Genomic DNA, 23235 nt, shown 5'->3' on the forward strand with positions numbered 1-23235 from the left:
TCCAGGATGGAACCTGTGGTGGATGCAGAGCTGGAATTTAAATCTGTGTCTCCCACCTGCAGGTTACATACTCCACCCACCTGCAAGGGCTGGAGAAACATTCAGTGGAATAACAGAATTATGGAAGGCTTTGAGTTGGAAGGGACCATCTCTTTCCATCCCCTGCCATGGGCAGGGACACCTTCCACTATCCCAGGGTGCTCCAAGTCCCATCCAGCCTGGCCTTGGACACTTCCAGGGATCCAGGGGCAGCCACAGCTTCTCTGGGCACCCTGTGCCAGGGCCTCCCCACCCTCAGTCAAGAATGTTTTCCTCATCTCCAACCTAAATCCACCCTCTGTCAGTTTGAAGCCGTTCCCCCTTGTCCTGTCACTCCGTGCCCTTGTAAAAAAGCTCCTCCTCAGGTATTGGGAGCTGTAAGGAATCATTAAAGAAACTGGAAGGAGAAAAGCCTTGGAGCTCCTGGCAGATGAGCAGCAGTCTCTGGCAGGTTGGTCACAGCCCTCAGTCACCTGCACACCACACACAGCCACAACTGCTGGCAAATTCCCAGGCTTTTAGGAGCCTGGACAAAATGCTAGAGGGAATAAAGCTCAAAGTACATGGAAAGTATTTGGAGAGGATTTTAAAAGTACATTTTTCCCTAGTACACACAGGACTCCTCTGTGTGCTTTCAAGAGTTGTCAGCATTGCAAGGGCTGCAAGCGGTTCTCAATTCTTGCTTACCTGCAACCAATATAAGAAACCCCCTCCTTACCTCCCAGGAAAATCCAGAGTGTCAGTGTTAGTCATGACATAACAACCATAAAAAAGGACCCATTTCAGTTCAGCTGTGACACTGCTCAGAACGATATTCAAGATGCCCCTGACACAGGCGTGGCAGTTTTTAAATCAAGCCATGATAGACAGTTTTCTCTTGTAAAAAATTTTCCCACCGTTTCTTTTTCAGAGAATCCCAGAATGGTTTGGGTTGGAAGAGACCTTCAAGACCAATCCTTGCCATGGGCAGAGCACCTTCCACTGGCCCAGGCTCTCCAAGCCCCATCCAGCCTGGCCTTGAGCAAGGGTGTATTTGTATTTTGTAGACAAAGCAAAACAACCATTGGAACATTCCCCTTGAAAAGGAAATAGATAAACAACGTAACCATTTATTTGACTGCATTGTATTTAGACAACTTGTACATTTCGTAACCCCACTGGTTTTGTTCTCATCAAAAAGGATAAAGGGACAGAAGAATATAATCCACTCAAAACAGCAGTCCAGTATTTTGAGATACACTTGCTATTTTCTTAGATGCCCACCTGATACCTGAACTCCAACATAGGTTGTAATGTTTATACAAGACCTGAAGTTTTTTCAACACAGCACTGAGTTGTAGCAATGTCTTGCAGTGCCCTGAAAAAGTCTGACATACTCTGCAACACCAATCTGATGATGCCTTGAAGGTGATGAACCTGATCATTTCTGAAAAAACAACATAATGAATGCAAACATCCAGACCGACATGTCAGCCAGTAGCAACATTTGGGTAAATTTAAATATAAAAGCAATCAACTCTTTAGTTAGATTTGTCAATGCAAAAAGGCGAGGGGGAGAGAACTGTGTTTAGCAACAGACAGGAGAAATAACCAACTTTTCCTTGCTAGATTCCTTTTGAAAACCTATGCAAATTCAAGGCTTCCCACCTGATTCCCTAATCCCAAGCAGCACAGAGAATAAATCTGTTTAACAGGACCCAGCACATGCAGCTCAGTGTCTCCTGCAGTGAACCTGTGACACAGCAGCCACGGCAGAACCTTGCAGGCCACACGCTCTTTGAAAAACAAAAAAAAAGAGAGATCCACACCTATTTTGCTCTGTATTTTCAACACAGGCATGGCAGCAACCACTTCTTACAATAACCAACCAGAATTGTATTTGAAGTTTGCTCCAAAGGGATGTTTTTTGGCAGTGAGGAGGGATTTCAGCTCACTTGCCAGTCAGCTTTTGAATCTGAAGACACCCACGGCTTAAATATTAACCAACAGAAAACTTGCCTGTCTGCCTTTGCAGAATGAAACCCCAGCAAGACACACAAGGCAGCCCAGTTTGCAATTTGTGAATCAAGCCCAACAGCTGCTTGCAAGGTCTGAAACCTCCCTGATCCAGCTCCAGGGCAGTCCCTGGACCACAGCTGAGGGAAACGTGACTCAAGGGATTTGCTACCAACGCTGAATTTATCTTAACACTGACCAAAACTGCTGAAAAGCCACCCAGAAACAAGGGTAACAAGAGGTTTTATGGTGGCACAAGGCAGCAGTGGCCACACACAAACTTTAGGCTGAGCTCCAGCACGTCCTGGGAGTAACAGACCCCACTCCCAACACTTTGTCTCGGGCACCCTTTTAATGAGTTTTCTTTCCTGAGGGGAACGGATCCCCATGACAGCACAGATGGTGTCTCTGCAAGCAGAAAACTCAGCAGGGCCAACTTCCATTAAAAATCTTTATTTTCAAATACAACTCATGATTTGTACATGGTAAGAAACTCCATCACCATGTGCGATTGGTCTGTGCAAAAGGCGGCTTTGCTCAAATCCAGTTTTCCTGCACAGGGCTCTTTTCCAAATGATACTGGAGGTAGGGGTTTTGTTGGTTTTGTTTTTAGTGTACAGTAATTAGTAAAAATGAAAACAAACAAACAAAAAAAAACCCCAAAACCAACCCCACAACTCAAACCAAACCCTATAAAGGGGAAAAAAAAGTGTAGTAAGGCAAATCTGGAGAATTCGCTCGATTCCATGAGTTCATCCTTTTGATCCCTGCAAGGACCATTCACCTCAGAGCTGGACTTGATCCTGGTGGGTCCTTCCAACTCTGAATATTTTGAGATCTGTGATTATAGAGGTGCTTCCACAAGTCACCTAATACCTTTATTTTTGTCTTTCAAAAAAAAAAACCAAAAAAACCAAACCAAAACCCCCCAAAAAACCAAAACAAAAGAAAAAAAAAACAAACAAAAAGCCCCCCACAAAACAAACAAACAAAAAAACCCACAAAAAAACTCAACCGAACTGATTCACAGACCTGGGCTATGGAATCACACGGAACAAGAAAGCCTCGATGCTGTCATTACTGAAAAAATTGATGGGTATTGGTAAAACCTGTGTAAGCCAAATTAAAGAAAGAAAGAAAAAAAAGAAAAACAGAGCAAGACTGAATGCAAAAAAGAGAGACAGAATTCCTTCCCCGCTGCTTTGATTTTAGAGGGGAAAAAAATCCCCCAATAATTTAGCTCATGTAAGTTGAGAAAATGAGAGCAGCTGAAAATGAATATGATACACCTTGAAATTCACTTCCAAGACCAAGAACCAAAGATTGAAGCATTTTAGAACACTGAAGCAAAGCAATCTGAATCTGAAAAAAAATTGTTCCAACTATTTTAAAATAGCTGTTTCTCAGAGCTTCTAGCAATAATTTTGATTAAATAAAAATCATACCAATTTACATTAATTCTCTATATCTTCTTTTAAAAGAAGTCCCTCACTCTTTTAATGACAAAAGTGCATCCAAATCCAGCAGAGATTCACTGGTGCCACCAGGTTCTTTTAGCAGCTACTCAAGGTTTTCAAAAATAGCTTACACTTCTTGCTGTAAGAAGGGCCTTCCAAACCCTTGTTTGGGAGAAGTATCCGAATTATAAAAATCTGAAATAATTTATTATCAAATCCAGAATTTAAATAAAAGCAGATTTTTTTTTTCCTTGCAAAGACAACTGAAGAAAGTAAAAGAATAAAAGCATGCACTCCAAACTTAGAGGTGAAGACAAATATACTTATCTATACAGGCACTGGCAGACGCAATTTAATGGTTACTCGTTGTAACACACACCCCACCCTACAATACATTTTTTCATTCACTAATCACTGAGGTACCAATATTTAAGAATGGAAAAATTCAATATTGAAAAATAAAACCTAAAATTGAAGCCTTTTTTTTTCTTTTTCTTCTTCCCCAGAAAACTATGGCAATTTTTGTATGAAATGTTAGTATACTTATAGAATTTTACAATCTACATTGGCTTTATTTTGAATTTTCGGGAACCAAAAGCGGCGTTCCCATCCAGGTTTTTTCTCTGATCAAACGTTCAACTGTGTGGATGTCCTAAAGAGTCAGCAGACCTGCAAATGAATGAACATATCTTGGCTATCACCTGGCACATCTGGCTGGTACCAAAAGGACTCGGAGTCTGAGACAATCGGCTTTAATTTGGAACAAATGCGCCATGCCAAAGTGCAACGAATGTGTGCGACACTCAATGGGACACTGACAGGTTTAAGAGCTGCATGGAAAGTACTAAAGTCCACCTTGCAAAGCAATTTGGGACAAATTGCATTGCATGCAAAGGACAACTCTGCGCTGCTGGGACGTCGCTCGCTGGCTGGGATGGGGTCTCCTAACGCAGCCACAGTTTCAGACGCAGTGCATCCACTCCATTTAAATAGTATCTGAACAGCCTCTTGTCTCGCACAAAACCAAGGTTTTCATAAAGTTTCAAAGCAGACTTATTTGTGATTTCTGTTTCCAATACAACCTTTAAGGGAGAAAAGAAATAAAGAAAAAAAAAAAGCGTGTCGTGTTAGTCGGCAGTTGCAATACAAGATTGCTGAACCAATTCACAAGGTTTTATTTAAAGGTATGCTTGTTAGCAATGAATGGAATTAATTTCTTCTTATCTTTACTTAATTAAGCAATATTTCCACATTAAGCATCCATTCCCACATTAAGAAAAACATAATATAGCAGTTCATCCACAACTGTAATTGTAAACAACATTCAAGATTTTAGTTATTGGCTGTAAACAGTATTTCAGTTCACCACCTCGTAACAATGGTAAAAAACACATCAACAAACAAATCCCAAACATCCTCTGTCTCCCAACATCCTCCCCCAAAACCCAAGCTACCAGACAGGTTAGGGTCCAAAACATACTTTGAATGAGTAACTGTACTTCTGCATGTCACAAACTTGGCATGTGAGGATTTAATGATTTAATATCTTTTTGACCCCTGATTCCTTGCAGTTAGATGTAGATAAAAGCTTTGAATTGACACCAGCCATCAGACCCAACATTTGCAGTCAATATTTGTGCTCAACACAAGAATCACAGAGTGGTCTGGGTTGGAAGGCACCTTTAAGATCATCCAGTTCACTCTCCTGCCATGGAGGGACACTTTCCAATATCCCGGGTTGCTCCAAGCCTGATCCAGCTTGGGTACCAGCAAATACCCTAAACCCAAATCACAGTGCACACCAGAAGATAAAAGAGAGTTTTCTGTATTTTCCCCCCTTTGTTGGTAAGATCCCAGTTGCAGAAAGACCTGTCAGAAATAACTCAGACCAAACCCAAGTCCAAGAGTGGTCCAAATTAAGAGTCAAAATTGTCTCAGAATTGTCAAGCACAGGCACAAAAAAAAAAAAAAACAAACAAAAAAAACCCAAAAAAACAAAACAAACTGTTCTGGCCTTAACAAGACATTAATCAGAAAACTTGAGTATTTTTCAGAATTGCTTCTCTCTTCTCCACATGCACTGACCAGAGCTCTGCCATAACTGACAAGCCCTGCATCACCTCCACATAATAAAACCTAATTCTGCCTCTTGTCTGGTGTCCAACTCAATTATTTAAGGTTCTGTATTAGCAAGAACACAGGCTGAACTAACAAGGCCTGGTCTCTACACACCCCCTGACAGTGATCACGTATTAAACAGCAGCTGATGGTCACTGTAGAAAGACCACAGAATGAAAATACAGGACCAAAATACCAGCCTGGATTTGTAGAACAGTAAAGTCCATCTACTTTATGGCTTCTGTGGCCTCCCTTCCTTCAGGCACACATTCCCACTCCCTTTTCCCTGGCCTCCCTGCCAGCTCTCAAGGCTGGTTCCTGAGCTCCTTCCAAAGCCACCTGGCAGAAAAGGTTTCCTTTTTCTCTCCACAGGGTTTGTTTTCTGCAGTCTGAGGAGTGGCTAGGTCACTGTGAAAGGGGGAGGCAGCCAGTGGTTAGAGTGACCTGAAACTTGAGTCAAATATATACATTAAAAGGATTTTTAAATCTTATTGGAGGTGACCAGTCTAACCACTGGCTGCCACATTCCAATGGGCAATTCCACCTGTGTTTCTCAGTGTAAGGATGTCAAAAGAACAATGAAGCTGAGGATAACCCAATGAAAAATATAAGACTTGGAAACAGTTTTACAGAAAGGAAGAAAGAGTCACACATTGAAATATTAATCATCAGAGTTCTTAAATTACAGCATGGCAGTTTTGAAGCTGTACGCTTAAGACAACCTAATTCAATTCTTAGTTTTGTGACAAGAATGAGAGATTGAATTTCTCTGTTTGGCACTTCCCAGAACATTACTAGCAAGTCCTGTGGGCTGATGGAGTACTCCTAACATACTTCATCCATTAAAATGGGTAACTGTTAATCTGTAAGAAATTATGGAAACACCATCATTTTGCTGGAGAGGGCTGTTTTCTACACATTGTACAACCCCTTAACTCCAATTTAAACAAAACATTGAAGCCAAAGAAGGAATCTGACCTGTGCAGAGGATTATTTATTTGAACTCTCAGCTAGCAAGGGCATTCACTCTCTCAATGGTTCAGTAACCTGGCAGAGTGATGTAACAACTCTGTTCAACTGCAAACACCAACACCTGGCAATGCAAAAACACTTCCAGCACTGCAGGTGATTGAGCTGAAGGGAGTGGTTAAATGTTGAAATACAGGTTTGTTGGAATCCCACTACCTGAGTGCATGCTCATCTTGAAAGCAAATGCAAGAGATTTGCTCTGGTATTTCTAAGGAAGTCTTAGCACAATGAAAAGTAATTCCCTGATCTCAACATACTGCAGCTGAAGACATGTTTCTGTTATCTGAAAAGGAAACACAGACATATTTTATTCAGATTTCATTAGCTTCCTTTGGTGAAGAATGTATCTCTTCCTGTGTGAGATTTCAATCAAGCTCCAAACCTTCAATTGTTACATTTATTTCTGCTCTTGTGGGACAATTTTGTTGTACACATACGCCTGTTAAATCTTCTCTGATAATACAGCAACATCCCCCCTGAAGGGCAGCAAAGCTCTGATGAAATTTAACATTTGCTGCTCAAGCTGCAACTTTTTGAAGATTGTGACATTCTCTTTTATCTTACATTTAATAAACTGAACATTTTAGCTCAACTCTAAGATTAACTGGGTTTAGAAGCAAAAAGATTTCTATATTAAGAGTGGAGTGCAATGTTCCTTGTTGCTACATTTTCACACCTTTAATTTATTCCTGAATTGAAGCCAACTGGAGTGGTCAAGCCTTCTTGCTTCTTCAGCTCAAACTCTGAAAGAAACTCAAGTTTAAAACCCAAGTCATAGAATGGATACAGCCAAATAAATAAAAAAAGTCCTCTCAGCACTCAGAGAAGGTTGCTATTCTTACTCTAAAGTCTGACAGGTCATCAGACTCAAGTTATGAGGGTTTGTCCAGTGTCCCTAATCAATTTAACTGCCTTAGCTTTTAAAGACAGGCACTACCCAAAATCTAAAGTTCATACTTTTTATGTGTTTTAGACTAAGGAGAAACTAAAAATATCAGTAATGTAATGATTTCAAATAGGATTCCATAAAAATACACATTTCATTTTTACTAGTGTGGTGCTGAACTAAAATGACACACCTGTTAGTGTGGTCAAAAACCCCACTCTAAATCACCCTGAAGTTCCAGTGGGAAGTCCCATGAGAATCTGTGGTTCCTTTTCATGTTCTATATTTTTGCTTAAAAAAAGTTTTTCAAGTCCCATTTACTGGAGTCTTATTTTCATTAGCTACCAATTTATTCACATCATATTACTGAAATATTATATTATTTCAGTAATAGAAGTGAATGGATTGTATGCAGATTCCTCAGTCATTTGTTACAGATGAAAAACCTGCATATGAACAACTCCTCCTTTCTAATTGTAATTAAGGGATGCAACAGTTCCACAGGATGGTCTTCAGCTACAGAGTTTTGGGAAATTGCTTGCCAGCAAAAACAGTGCAAACAGCAGCCAGACACCCACCTTGCTGCAGTCAGCACATGCTTTTATTTTTTAAACTGGAAGAAAAATACTTCCAAAACTTTGGAGCTGAAAGTAGAACTATTCACCTTCTGTAACAAATGACTGAAGAATCTGCATACAATCCATTCACTTCATATTACTGAAATAATACAGTATTTGAGTAATATGAAGTGAATGAATTGGTAATTAATGGTAACTAATGAAATAAGACTCCAGTAAATGGGACTTGAAAAACCTTTTTTAAGCAAAAATGTAGAACATGAAAGGGAAGCACAGATTCTCATGGGACTTTCCACTGGAACTTCAGGGTGATTTAGTGTGGGGTTTTTGACCACACTAATGGGTGTGTCATTTTAATTCATTTCCATAGTTCACCTTTTCTATGCAACCAGCCCATAGTTATCCTAAATCACTGTGATCCACTGGAAACTCAGCCCAGTACAGTTCACTACCCCAAATATCTGAATTCATGATCAAATAGCTGAGAAAGTCACAAAGGTAAAAAACAAATAGAAATCAGAGATGCCTAAGTTTTGTAATGTTATATGCAGACACTCCAGCTGGAAGCTGCTGTGTGAGTACTTTCTCCAGGCCTGAAGGTTATTTCTGGCTCAAGAACCCACCCCCAACAGCAGATCACTTCCCTGGTTTCTATTCTCATGTAGGCCATGGCCAGCTCCTCCCCTGCACACAGATTCCATTCCACTCAATTCACCTCCTCACTTACTCCACAGCTTTCCCAGAGAAAATCCTCCACACCCCCGAGGAAGACTCTGCACCCAGCACAAGCTGCCTCTCAGGCAGGGTGCTGACCACTGTAAACCACTCACTCCATAGGCCTGCCTTGGTTTATTCCCACTAAAACAGCCTACAGGGGAAAAAAATGTCCTTAAACACCAGAACATCGCAGCAGGCTTTGAAATGCCACCTATCAGCTGTGATTTGTCAAGATTTTCATCTGTGGTGTTGTATAAAGCCTTTGTTTTTCAGGATGCTGGTACCTCCAAAGTCAAATCTGTAATACTTTGAGAAGCAACACAGAGTGAGGCATTTATCAGATAATATGCCACAAATTATTAAAATTAAGTCTATTTACTGCATCTGTTCCATAATTAGATTGAAGGGAAGAGTTTCCAAGCAGCCTTTGGAAATTTTTCACAACACCCACAGCTGCATATTCATGTTTTTAATCCTATTCCAAGCAAGTTTCAGAAAATAGCATTTTGTTTTTAATTGCACTCCATCTTATCTCAGAACCCAGTATCTTTTTATTTTCATCAGGATTCTGATTTTATTAAAAGATGTAGAAAAATACCTTAAAAGCTGCAGGGATGATTAAACTATTTCTGTGCCTCAAACAGCCAAATTATTGTGATGCACTGTGTTTGATGAGCTTTAAGCAACAATTAACCAGAAACTGATCTCCTGACAACTGCTGTGAAAACTGGTGAGACCCAAGAGTTGGGCAAAGCTTTCCATGGGTGCCTAGTTAGATTTCTCAGATTCTGGTCTGACTGAAAAATCAGCACTCCACCACATAGTACAAGTAACCAACATCCTTATTTTACACCATTTTGGGTATGTGGAAGAAGCCTACTTGGTGGGAAAAGGGAAAAAAAAACCAAACATGAAAACACTGGCTGTTTATTTGTGGATAACCTGCATGTGTTAAAGAACAACATAAACAAAAATAAGTGTGGGTGTGCCTCAGTTGATGGTCCAGAAAAATAATCAGTAAAATACTCTGCTTCTATTCCATGCTCCCTAAAGGGCTCCCAGTTCAAAATTTAGTGCCAGCACAAGACTCAGCTTGTGCAAAAGCCCCCAAAAATCAGATGAGTTTGGAATCATTCTACAAACGGCAGTTCCAAAACCGTGGCTGCCCCCATCCAGCACACAATTCAAGGAGTCTGAACTGTAGTGCCTTTGAATAAAGAGACAGAATCTGAGAAATGCCCTCTGCCCCCTGGTCCAAAGCATTTACACAGCACCAGAGAGGAAAATCTGTGACTAAGACTTAATGAGACCTCACTGCAGACCTGCAACACTTATCACATTTATTTCATGTTTATGGAGATAAAAAAATAGGAAAAAGGGATCTTGGATTAATATGACAGAGGTAGAGGAAAAAGACTGACACACAAGAGGTTACTGTTAGAGGTCACCTGTTAGACAGTCCAATCTAGAAATGAATTTCCATGAGTAGCACACAGACATTCAGAAATTACACAGTAATTACTGCAACTCTGAGCTTGAGTAGAAACATCCCGTTCTACTCCTGACTCTCTAATAACAGTGGGCAATTCACTTCCCTTCTCTGCATCTCACTTTTGCAGCTGTGGTGTGAACACTATAAATCTGATCCTCAAGTATTTACCAATTTTTTCAAAATCTTGACTAGTCTAGAAATGGGAAATCAACTCAAAACCATAGTGGGGAGAACAAACCAACCAACCTCTTCTTGATTAGTTCAGTAGGTAAGTAGTAAAGGAGATTAAAGCATTTTAGAAACCAGGATAGAAGCAAGAAGTCAAAATAAAGAACTTAAAAGAATTACACACTGCACTGTACTGCCCAACTAAAACATAAATTAGAAGGTGAAGGGGAATAAGACACCAGCAAGCAGAGGCATGAAGGGCTCTGAGGGGAAGAATAAATCTCCCAATGAACGAAGGCAGAGCATAGGCAGGGATGCTGCAGGAAGAGAAACACAAGTGGAAAAATAAATTGGAGCGTGTGCCAAAAGTCCTGTGACACCAATTGTAGCTTTGCATAAGAAACTTCCCCACAGGGCAGTGGGACAATTGAGGGAGCAGTGGGACAATTGAGGGAGCAGCTGAAGTGAGATAACAGAGAGATCAAAGGCTCATTAACTATGACACACTGAAATGACAGTGCTCACATATCAGGAACAACTGCACTGTGCCAAGGAGCTGGAAGTTAAAGGGACAGATAACCTGGTCAAGGAGGATGGATGGAAGGATGCAGGAAGAGCTCCTCACAAGTTAAACAAGGCACATAACAATAGAGCTGCTTTATGTACATATTTATATTTAAAAAAAAGCAAAGCAGGACCTGGAATCTGGTGAAAGAGTTACAGCTTGTAGGGCAGGGAAGTCTGGCAGTGGTTCAGTCACTCCCCCTGCATGTCTGTGTTGCTGTGCTAACCCACTGCAGCCCTGCTCTGTGCAGTGTCAGAACAGCCTGATGAGTGGCTGTGATAAATCCACATTCTGCAGCAGCACAGCACACGCTGTTCTGTGCCTGGCTCTACTCTGAAGGGATGGCAAGGCCACACCGGACATGCTCATCCCACTGCTCAGCTCCACCTCAGACTGGGGCCCTTGCAGGAAAAAGGGGCCTGAGTGAAGACTGAGGAAGCTTCACAAGGTAAATTGCTGAATTTCAGCACTTAGGACAAATTTAGGAAGTTCATCTCCTATTTGTGCTATACTTTTTTTAGAGGTTGTTTTCCCTTTTATTATAAAGGAGCTTCTTACCAACTTATTTCCCACTTAAAAAAAGTCCTGTAGAAGAAAAACCTGTGAAATGAATCCACATACAAGAGAGTGCAAACCATTTACATTATGAAAGTTTTCATAATAAAATCTTACCTCATCACAATCTCCTTCAACCATAGCATAAATAGCTTTCTTAACCAAGTTTGTACCTGAAACACAGATTTCAGTAAGTGTCAGAGTTGCAGTGCAAAACAAAAATGCCAGTTTATATACGACTAATGTGTGCTACCTACATGACATGACACCTGGGGAAAGGAGGGAGGAAAGAAAAACAAGGAGTTGCAGTCAAGCTGCAGTCTCAAGTTTGAATGCTAAAATAATCTGTGAAGTTATCCAGAGACTCAGCTCAAGTGCAAGATTCTTGTAACACAAGGATATTAGAAACTGGCTGCTATGCTCAACATGGTGTTAAATATAGCCTTCCAAGATGTGATTCATTCCTTTTTCTTGCATTTAAAGTCAAAATCTGCTGGCATGTACTTGAAGGACATTCATCTTCCATGGGAATTTCCTCTTACTAAAACAAATACTTGTATTAGAAACAGAACTTATGAAACCACTGTTTTTATGGCTCACTCCCATTTGGGTTTGCTAGTATCTAATAATATTCTTGAAGCCCATCCCTTCCCCTCAATCAAGCATTAGTTTAATTTTTTAATCATTATTTTTCATCTATTTCACAACAGTTCTACAAATGTAATATCCCTACCTGTCTGTAGAATTGGGGTGAAATTGAAAGTTGATTTCAAAGTTATTAGTGGAAAAAACTGCTGTTCAGTGAAATTGCATAAATCTCACTTCCATAAGAAGGCTATGGAAAAGGAAAAAAAACCCCGAGGAATCTACAGAATGTTTTAAAATATTCTCAAAACTTTAATCAATAAAGATTTTCATTGAATGTGATGATAAAACTGTTCTACATTTAAAGCAGATCTTCAAATTAACAGCACATTTTGAGAAACAGCAAGGTGGCAAATATAGGAAAAAGTCAACATATATAATGCTAAAGTAAGCCAGGCTTTAAAGATAAATTCTATGTATGTAATTCTAATTTAACAAACTGACTAAAGTGAGGGAAAAGTCTTGCAGTGATCTTCATAATAACAGCATTAGCTCTTATTTACTTCTGAATCCAAGCACCTGCAATTAAATTATGGCAGACTCCTTCATGACTCAGCTAAAAGGAAGGGAGAGACAGTGATTTCTCAGTATCCTCTTCCTCTGCTCCACTACAGAAACCAACAATGGCTTTTGAATTGCACTGGGGAAAGAAAAAATCTGCACATGCTTGAACAGTCATGGTAATGTGTTTTTTTGGAGTTTTTTTTTTCTGGAAGAAAGCAAACACAATGGTACATTCTGCAATGGATCACTGTATTTTTTGATTGCAAGTAATTTTCTGTCTTTAATCACAGAAGCATGAGCTGTTCAGTGTGGATGAGTGGTGAAGCACAGTTCTAAGCTTTGGAGCTGACGTCTACATTTAGTTAAAAATACCTTACATAATGTAATTTCACAATAACCAGCATGAAAAAATTAAGTTCCATAAGATGAGATATTTAATTAAGCCAACTTGGCTAACAGGAGTTAGAATGAAAATTCCTTCACCAGGGCAAAACTGATTAATGAGAAAGGGCAAACTCCCTGCCAAAAGTGATTTCTTTACCACGTACCTTCCCAACAAAACAGGTCTCCATTTCAATCATTCAAGTAACAATACACAGCTATTTTTCTTCCCTGATTAATACAATAATGAGCTCCATACATTCTCCCTGATGGGCAATATATGCATAATTTATAGGTGGAAGTCAGGAAGTAAGTTCACTGTAAAAAAGGAGCCTGAACACAACGTGGAAATACAGTGATGAGGGCACACATAAAACCACAAAGAGTTCCCACTGCTATTTGGCAGTGGTAGAGGCAGAGGTAAGGGGCTGCTGCCTGCCTTTCTTTTTAGCCTTATCAGATCCCAGGTGGGAACCTCACAGGGCATTTCAGGTTATTTTAACGAAATCAGAAAAGCCACTGGGGAGCTTGTGAGGTTGAGTAAGGCAAGGATGACACACAAAGCACCACATCCTGAAGTTCAGTTCAGCTTAAATCTCTATGACAGCCACAGTTATGCCAGCTGGAGGATTTAAGGAAGAAAGAACAAAAAAGGCTATTCTTACCAATTCCTTTTCTTCTGTATTTGGAATCCACTGCTAACATGGCTATATAACCTCTGCGGAACATCTTTTTGTGCATATCCAGCTTGCAGACGATGGCACCTACACACTCCTCACCTACCATGGCCTTAAAGACAAACATACACGCATGGAATTCTCAGTTTGGGATCCACAGTGCTACCAAAAGCAGTAAACCAGTTCATTTTTCAAGTGAAAAGAGCCACAGAAAATTTGTTTGTATAGAGCTATGAAAAGGTAACAAAGTAAATTTTGAAAGCGTCTCCAGTAGTATTACTAAGATTAAAAGACTCAATTGCTTTATTACATTCCAATAAAGTTCCAGGACCATTAACAACCAATAAATTATTCCTGGAGGGAACCACATTGTCATTACACAAAGTCTACAGGTAAGAACACATGTGATTAAAAAGGGAAAATAAATAAAAGACCAGGTTAAGGCATAAATTACCCTTTCATACGGGTTTCTACAGAGGAAAAATGTCCATTCCTGTTTTATAGTGATCTGAATTTTCTTGTACAAGGGCTGTGCTAAATAACATGCTTAATTTTTGTCTGGTTTTAATGTCAAGGCCACAGAGGATCAGAGAAGTGTTGCTGCATTTAATCATTAGACACTGTCGTTTTCAGTCATATGACACCCGGAGAACAAACAAAAAAGCACAGTTAATTTCACACATTTTAACTATTGGGAGATTTCGTTTGTTAAGAGCTTTGCACTGGCAGTTAATCCCAGTGGCATTGTCACAGTAACCGTGGTCAAGGAGATGTAGGCACTCTGAAATATTAAGAAGAAAAACCCCAAAAAGGAAAGGACCCAACTCCTCCCCAAACACTCATCAAACCACTTGCACACCCACTGTGTTCACCAAAATTTTACCATGAGAGAAAGGAAAACTAAGTAATGTTAACTGAAGGATAAGGCAGCACAAGGGATTAATGATATTATAACCTGCAGCAGTAGAACTGAGTAATGCTGCAGAGTGGGACAGCATCCAAGGGGAAAACAAATTCCTGTGCACTCAGGAAAGATGGGCAGAGATAAAAAGAACCTCATAATTTTACATATGGGTGTGTGAGTGGATCCACAGCCTTTGACAGACCTGCAGTGAGGACCAGCCTTGTGCTCAAGCACAGCAGCTAAACCAGGACTACAGCACATGATTGGCACAAGCATGTGCTGGCACAAGAGCTGTGGAAAATCCAAATTTACAACCCTAAGACATGTCAAATGAAAGGACTTGCTAGAGCCAGCACTGCCAGACCTCAGAGCAGCCACCTGTGAAGCCAGAGCTCACTGCTCCAAAGTCTGTGGTACAAACTCAGCCTCCTGAACCCTCGTGCACAGCTTGTAGCTAAAGCTCCATGGACAGAGGATTCCTTCCTGCGGGTCATACTGCAGGCACAGTCTCTTCACCCCAAAAAGAATCAAATCTTTGAGCATCTTCACCTGGATGCTGGGTAATTGACCAAGTCAGTTGTCAACCAGGAGCTGCAGCAAAGGTGAAATGAAGCAGCCAAAAAAAGTACAAGCTGCAGTTCCAAAGCCCTATGATACAGCACGATTATAACCCCATTCCTAATGTAGCTGAAGCAAATATAACTATTGCTAAGTTTTTATTTGGCAGGAAAACACATTTCAGCAGTATCCAAGAACAACCCAGAACAATCTAACAAGTGGTTTTTAAAATAACAAACAAAAACTGCAGCATGATCTAACTGGACTGAAACACAGAGCCTCTAAGCAGTCTTTCATTTGTTCCAAAACACAGGTTATTCCACAGAAAACAGGAGCTGTGCCCATAAACAAGCAGTGTATGCAAAGTTTTAGCTCAAGGCAAGTTCTGTATCTCGGCTCAGACCTGAGAAAAGCAGGGAGTTAAATAAAGAGTATCATCAGACAAACTGCTCAGAACATTGCTATAATTATGCAGACTACCTAGATGTAATCTTATACCTCACTAAAAAAAAAAAAAGCACACCACAAACTAGCATGTTATAGTTGTGCTTTGCCCTGAAGTGAACATGTGCAAACTGTTGATCCTAACAGTTATCTGGAGAATTTTTAAGATATATATATATATTTTATTTAACATGCTTCAGGAGTAGTGACAATCTAGATGCTTCATATCTGAACTCTTTCTTGTCCAGGGCACTTTTCAGAAGTTATACTCATGAATCATATATTTTAAATGCTAAATGAACAGCAAAGAATTTTGTTTTAGTGATCAAAGAAGCAAATACCCACTGGTTTTACCACTGCTGCCAGAGAGCTGAATAAAAATGACTCTGTTATCAGTTCTCCAAACCCTTAAATCTATTTCTCTGTCTTTAGGCAGGTAAGTCTAGCAGTTAATCTACAGCTGTTCCACTCACAAAGAGTGCTGCATTTCCACCTTATTTAGAGGGGGTTTTGTTGCCTTTCCTCTCCTTTATCCTTCTTTCCAACCTTATCTAAAGCTGGAAATTAACCTAACCTGTGATGTGAAACTTTGCAGTTTAATTTCCTGGAGAAAGTTAAACTGTGTGAATAAAAAAGACCCAGACTGAAACAGGGAGAGTTGTGAGGAGGAAGGAAAAGCAGCTCCCACACAACATCATTTAGGAAAAGATAACCATGGGCCAAATTTTCCTTTCAGGTATACCAGAGTACTTCTAAACATGCAATTTTCTACAAACAGAATTCAGCCTAAGTCACTATTACATATTATAAACTCCACAGAGTACTATAAGATTTACTCCAATACTAAGTTATTAGTAGCAGGATTAACATACATCAATCCAAATCCAATATTTGCATCATTTTTGTTCCTATGAATAAGTTTAAATGCTTAAAACAAATGCGATTTTAATATACTGGAAGAGCTAGTAGAGAAATGTCTGCAAATCAGCAAGAACATTACTTTACACAGAATTAATCAATTTGTATTAATTTCATTATCAAAGATGGCATTATGTCTGTCAGCCACAGTCTGAGTATGCATTTAATATCCAGATCCTGTGAATTTTGTTTAAAGGAGATTAAAACAGCCAACCAACCCCAAAAGGGAAATATTTTGCAATTCAAACACAGCAGAACCTGCACTGCTGCACTGCACTTTTCCTTTCACACCTGCACCGAAGTCCATCCCAAAGTACCCCAGGCACAGCTGGGTGGGAGCTGGCTCACATTTAGGATTGTGTTACCAAATGCCATTAGAGGATACACTCAGGGTAATGGGTTTAACCTCACTCTGGCACTTCAGCCACAGCTCCTCCCAGTACCTGGCAAATCACCACCTCCCTCTGCTTCCCTCCATGAACTGGACAGCAGCAATTCCCTCCTGGGTGAGGAACAGCCCCTGGAATAACTGCACTGGCTGTTGTCACCTGCTCAGGTGCTGCAGGGACTTCAGTTTTCACAGAGCCACCAACAGTGAGAGACTGTCTGAAAGTCTGATCACTCCTAAAACCAAACTGGAATAGAAAGTTTGCAAATTCTCCTACAAAACTTCTTCTTCCTACGTCTGCCACGAGGCAAGGAAGACTTCTCAGACAACCTCCTAACTTTTCTGGTTCTTCCTTTAAGCCCCAGGTTTTCCACAACTGAAGAACAGGGATGATGTCTTACAAGTCTTAATTTCAACACACCAAGCCTCTTGAATCAAATCCAATTTTAAAAAATGCAAAGCATTAGTATAAAACAAGACTTAACTGCAGTCATTTAGGATTTACAACACATTTAAAACCACTTACATGGAATTAATAGGTTATTTTTAAACTTGTGAAAGTTTAAATTATAAATGCTGCTATAGCTAGTGGCAAAGTTAAGAGCCCAATAAAAGCATAGATTTTCTAGATTTTTCTTAAAAGGCAGCTGAGTGGTACAGTGAATTACAGGAGAGGTTACAACACTCAGCCTTTTATTACGTTCTGTCTTATCCAAATTCTGGCACAGAGCAAGGTTTCCTAAGCTCACCTCTCCCACGCTAAAGGATTTTGAAAACAATTTTCTGAAATATTTAATTTATCAGTCTGAAATGAAAGCTTCAGAACTTTAGCATCGCTAAGACTAGAAGCTACAAAACCACTTTAAAAGAAAGCTACAACGTCAAAAATGCATTTACAATCCATCTGGGGACACAAAGATGTAACATAGCTTAAAAATACTTCACATAAAACACAAGATGTCCCTTGCCCCTGTCATTTTTTGACAGAGGAGTGGGTATCATTTGAGGAGAAACTGGGCTGACAGAGCTTCTGAGAATAAATAAAAACCATGCATTTACTGGGCACCCACACCTCATACACAGTGCAAACCTGCTTCTCTGAATACAGGCAAAACATGAGTTGAACCAGACAGTTGGGAATTTTTACAGAATCCCAGAATGGTTTGGGTTGGGAAAGACCTTACAGATCATCTAGTTCCAACCCCCTGCCATGGACAGGGACACCTTCCACTGGAAGTTTACGCAGGAAAATGTTATTACCTTGCCACAGTCCACTTGCTGCAGTGGGACACCTCAGTGTCACATCACTGAGCACTATGCCCAAGCTGCTACCCCTAAAGTCAGGATAACAGTTAGGTGGACAAATTAGATACTGAATTTAACAGGGGTTTTAGACTTCTAGTATCTCCAGGTCCTTTTGAAATGGAATATTAACTTCTTCTTTGAGTGCACTGTTAGAAAGTGGTCTGAACCTGAAAAACTCCGGTCACTGCTTGACCAGTCAGGGTTGGTCTCTGCCTTCCCTCCAGCTGAGCTTCTTCTCTTGCACCAGTGCCTGGGACATCCTACAGGAATAGATTTGGAGCTCTAAACCAACAGAGCATCACCCTAAAACAGCTCAATACACACACATTTACAAGTATATGCTGGTCAGAGGGGTACCCTGGCTCCCAAAATCACAGAAACACAGGGGCTGGCACAAGGCAGGAAGAGGGAGTTGAAGAGAAAGGAAAAACAAGCATCAGCCTGGGCTGCACCAGCCCTTAGAGCAACTTGGGAGGGCCAAACCAAAATTCAACAGATTTCAAATCCATGCAATAAAGTTAATAATGTCCCCAGAAGTTAGCTTTGCATTGTCAGAATAGGGAAATTATGTTTTAGATAGTTCACCGAATAAACCACCAGGAAGAGACAAGTGCTGATTATTTAGGGGAAAATACACATCCCATCTTAAATTTCAGTGATGTCAGTCCTTTCACCTCACAGGGAGAGGAAAGGAAAGGTGCCATGACAGCACAGAGAAGACAGGTGAATGTGCTCTGGAAGAGTTTTCAAATGGTGATGGTGAAATTCTGCAAAGGGATTACAGATCTTTTTCCAAATACAATCAAATCACAAGCTAATTCCTATTCCCAAAACTCAGCCAAAACCTGAAACCAGAAGGGTGTAGGGCCACAATGCATTACATCAAATGATTCTATGAGATCAGGCACTAAGCCTCATGTTCACCATCCTGACACTTCTTGCTAATTGAAATATGCAGTCCCTGACTGAAGATAAGTATTTTAAAGTAATTTATTGGAGAGAAGTAGTTCAGGAATCCATTAACTACAGGAACAAATTATATTTTATAGAACAGAAAGTTTTCAAGACAACCTCTAAGAAACAAGCCTCAAAACTATTAAAACCAGTCACAATAAACCCCAACCCCCCACACATGAATTTGACTCAGCATACTGCAAGACCTTCAAATTATTAAGCAGATAACAATTTTCTGGCTTTAGACGTTCACAGCCATATATTATTCTCTATGTGTTTATGTACTTTACATTGTTTCACCCTTCAAAAAATGGCAAATATATTGAGCTCAAGAAAAGTTTTGTTGATTCTTCAGGGCTATCAAAAAATGAAGCTGTCACTACAAAATAAATTTTCTCTCCCTTGAGTGATATCTTACTCTTTAAATGCACTTATTAGAAATCATCTGTTTTAGTTCTCTGTCAAACAACTTGTCACTGCTCTTCTCACAACAAAATTCTCCAGTTATTCCCTGACAAAAACAAAAAAACCCAACCAAACCCATAATGACTGAAAGTCTAAACAAATTGTGATCTAAGAGTATCCAACATTGTCTTGGCATTAGCAGGGCCACACCTGATGCTCATAGGATGGACTTTTATAATTCTTGAGCATTTTACTCTCAGTATGAGGTAAATCAGTCACAGGAAGAGCTCAGTGTTTGAACATCACTGTGCTCTGATCAGCATCCTTGTAATGGCAAACATGACTTTGCATCCAACAATGCCCTCCAATGTTTTCATATTCTGTTTTGTTCCAGAAGGTCAACACTTTGCTCAACTTCCTGCAATCCTACTGTACTCCCTCAGCAGGGTTTTAGAGGCACAGTTCTGAAAATCCTCCTATAAACCATATCAATCCTGCTATAAATTCTGGCAGATCCTAAACTAGGACCATTCAGGAAGTTGAAGGCCAGATGGACTCCTTTAGCCTCACCTCTTGTACTCATATTCTATCAAAATTTCAGAGATACCCCTGGACTGAAGGGTGTCTTGGCTCTGGCTTAATCAGACCTTTCAGAGAGGTGCCCAGCCTTAATTAAAACATCAAGAGAGATGAATTCACCATTTTCTTTAGCAAGGAAGTGCCACAAACTCCCCTAAACGTTCTGTTTTGCAGCTGTGAGTGAATCAAGCACAGTAGGCTCTTGCTATGCACACACTTCTACTCACTTTCATTTACCTGTGGATGCACTGTCATCCTCAAAGCGTGCAACTGAGACACAAAAAGTGCTAAACATTTAGGAAGGCAGGGGGGACAGCTAGATCAGCCTTTCAATAGTGCAGTAAGAAGAATACAACACTAAATATTGTTAGTGCAGGGAGCCAAGGTGAGAATTCCTGCATGCTGCGAGCACTCTCACACCTGTAAAAGCAACACAGCTGGACTTGTCCTTGTCAAAGTAAGCTCACAGATCAAAAAGTCTACTAAGCCTTTCACAGTGCCTCGCCACCTATCACTTAACATTTATGTGCCAGCCCTGCTTTAGTCAGTTTTAAAGCCGTTGTGCAAGAATTAGCAAGCAGTTACAAGGCATTAGTGGACTAAGTACTTTCTTTTTCAAATCCAAGCGCAGGAACCAAGGCAGAATCATAAAATGAGCTACCAAAGGTCACAAAAGTCAATGTCAAAACCAAGATTAGAAGCCCTGAATTCCTGGATCCTAGCCCTGTGCTCAAACCCTTTCCCCACCATTTAAAACATTTGTTAACAAATGTAGAACTTCGGGCACGTGCTTTACTTGTACCTGCACGGGTCACAAAGGGACAGGCATTTCCAAAAAAAAAAAACTGGCCTTACCCATAAGAAGATTATTAGAAGTCTTTCCACAAACGCCAACCCTTCCATCCTCTCCTCCCCAGCCCCAAACCACTCCCACCTCCTGCCCTCCCTGCTCCCTCCAGCACTTACCAAAAAGCAAAGTTGTGGCCAGTTGTGGATAAAATACCTGTATGTGTAAATGGAGTAGGGTTCAGACAGATCTTTGGTGATCAGTCTCATGATATCGGGCATCTGCAGCTCTGACTCATACTGGACGTATCGTATCGTTAGGTCCTCCTCGGGCTGACAGTCCGTTCCCGAGCCTTTCAAACTGCAGGCTGCTGCTAAGGACCCGGAGAGTAGCTGCAGGGACTCCTCCTCCTCCTCCCCTCCTTCATCCCCCTCCTCCTGCTCTTCCTCCTCCAAGCCAGTCTCTCCTGCCAGCCCATTGCGGGCTGCAGTCTTAGCAGCAGCAGTGGCGGTGGTGGCAGCAGGCTGGCTCCTGTCCCCTTTAGCTGGGGGAGAAGGAGGAGGAGAGGGTGCAGTCCTTCCCTGGGGAGGGAGGTGGTTGGCGTGGGGGGACGAGCAGGGCGCTGCGCTGGGGGGCGACGGCTGCTGCTGTCCGGAGCCCATTGTTTTGCTGGCTCGCTTGTTCTCCAGCCCCTCGGGGGCCGCCCCTGCCTCCGAGCCGAGGATCTTGCCCTTGAGGGAGGCCCGCAGGTGCCGCAGCTCGGGGCTGATGAGGCCGTTGAGCTGGTGGTTGTGGTGCGGGGGGTGGTGGTGGTGGCGGTGATGGTGGCGGTGCTGCTGCGGGCCCCCCTTGCCGCCCTCGCTGCTTCCTCCTCCTCCTCCTCGCTGCTGCTGCTCCCGTCCGCCCGCGGGTCCCTCCTCTTCCTCCTCCTCCTCTTCTTCGGCCTCCTCGTCCTGGGCGCCGGTGCAGGCGGCGGCGGCGGCGGCGGCATAGGAGGCGGCAGAGGAGGAGGAGGAGGAAGCAGCCCCCCCTCCTCCTCCTCCGGGGAAGGGGGAGAGCGTGTCCCCCTGCGGGGACAGGACGCTGCTAGGCCCCGGCGGTACCTCGGCCATATCCTACGGGAGAGACCGACACAAACTCACCGGGGATGAGGAGGAGGAGGAGGGCGCCAAACCCAACGGGGGCGACGGGAAGGTGTGGGGAGGAGGGAGGGAGGGAAGGAGGAGCGGCGGCCTCACGGGCCGCGCTCGGCGGGGAGAGCGGAGCGCGGAGGGGGGGGGCGCGAACAAAGGCACGCACGGTGCCCGGGCCGCCCCTCGCCGCCCCGCCGGCCCCTCTGGCGGCTGCCCCGCTGCCCCCGCGGGCGGGGCCGTTCCCGGAGCGCTCGGGGCCCGGGGTCCCGCCGCCGCCGCCGCCACTCACCGCCGCGTCTGGGCAGCTCCCGCTCCGCCGCCGCCAAGCGCGGCCGCCGCCGCCGTAAAACCCGCGGCCAGTTCCTGTCGGCCCCTACGACACTTCCTCCCTTGGCGGCCGCGCCTGGCGACGGCGGGGCGGGACCGGCGCCCTCTGAGGGGAACCGGGGCGGGGGCACCGGGACGGAACCGGCGGGGTGGGAATGGCCCGCTGAGGTCCCGGAGCCCCGCCGATGGCTGAGTGATGCGCCTCTCCTCTCAGCACAGATGGATCAGGAGATGGGCAAAGATACAAGAGAGGCTCCAATTCCCCGATGTGGTTCTCCAAGCTGTTTAATCCATGAGAGGAGGGGGAAAAAAGCGAAAATGGCCTTATCTAGGCTCTGGACAGGGAGGGCTTTCTGGTGTTACAGTGGGCTCGGGCTATGCCTTTCCCCATCCCCGGGACCCCCGGGACTCTGATCAAGACAAGCCTGGTCCCCAACGGGGTTGGCGGAGAGCCAGAGAAACCTTCCCTGTCCAGAGCATAGATAAAGTGATGACCCTTCCTGCTTGCTCTCTTCCCCCCCCCCTCTTTCCCATGGAATAGAGATCTGGAAATCCACATCGGGGTGAGAGCCTCTTTTGGAATCTTTGCCCATCTCCTGATGTTCCTCCCCTCAAGGCCTCCTATCTCTGGGCTAGCCTAATAAGAGAGGGAGAAATGTCATCCGTCAATCCCATCAGAGCAGTGTCGGAACTCAAAATGTCCCTCAGACATTTTTAGAGGTTCCAG

General features: G+C 42.5%; 1 protein-coding gene across 2 annotated transcripts; it reads right to left on the bottom strand.

The window, feature by feature from the left end:
* Window positions 1-2471: 2471 nt before the first annotated feature.
* NAA30 (N-alpha-acetyltransferase 30, NatC catalytic subunit) lies at window positions 2472-22570 on the bottom strand. Of its 2 annotated transcripts, XM_072930551.1 has the most exons (6): window positions 22471-22570; window positions 22101-22163; window positions 21228-22055; window positions 13795-13918; window positions 11717-11772; window positions 2472-4573 (listed from the first exon to the last, which is right to left on the bottom strand). In XM_072930551.1, the coding sequence occupies exons 2-6, from the start codon at window positions 22158-22160 to the stop codon at window positions 4436-4438; spliced, it is 1206 nt and encodes a 401-aa protein (XP_072786652.1). In that variant the 5' UTR covers window positions 22161-22163; window positions 22471-22570; the 3' UTR covers window positions 2472-4435. The 2 variants fall into 2 exon arrangements, with proteins under 2 accessions (XP_072786652.1, XP_030131070.4); XM_030275210.4 differs by having other exon boundaries at window positions 21228-22163.
* Between the last annotated feature and the right edge of the window lie 665 nt (window positions 22571-23235).

Source organism: Taeniopygia guttata, chromosome 5, assembly GCF_048771995.1.
Source record: "Taeniopygia guttata chromosome 5, bTaeGut7.mat, whole genome shotgun sequence".
Taxonomy (NCBI): domain Eukaryota; kingdom Metazoa; phylum Chordata; class Aves; order Passeriformes; family Estrildidae; genus Taeniopygia; species Taeniopygia guttata.

Coding starts and splice junctions, on each gene's coding strand:
- NAA30 (XM_030275210.4), bottom strand. CDS start 22,160: ATGGCCGAGGTACCGCCGGGGCCTAGCAGCGTCCTGTCCCCGCAGGGG. Junction 11,773..13,794: donor ATACAGAAGAAAAGGAATTG/GTAAGAATAGCC, acceptor TCTGTGTTTCAG/GTACAAACTTGGTTAAGAAA. Junction 4,574..11,716: donor TTGAAGGAGATTGTGATGAG/GTAAGATTTTAT, acceptor TCTCCCTTAAAG/GTTGTATTGGAAACAGAAAT.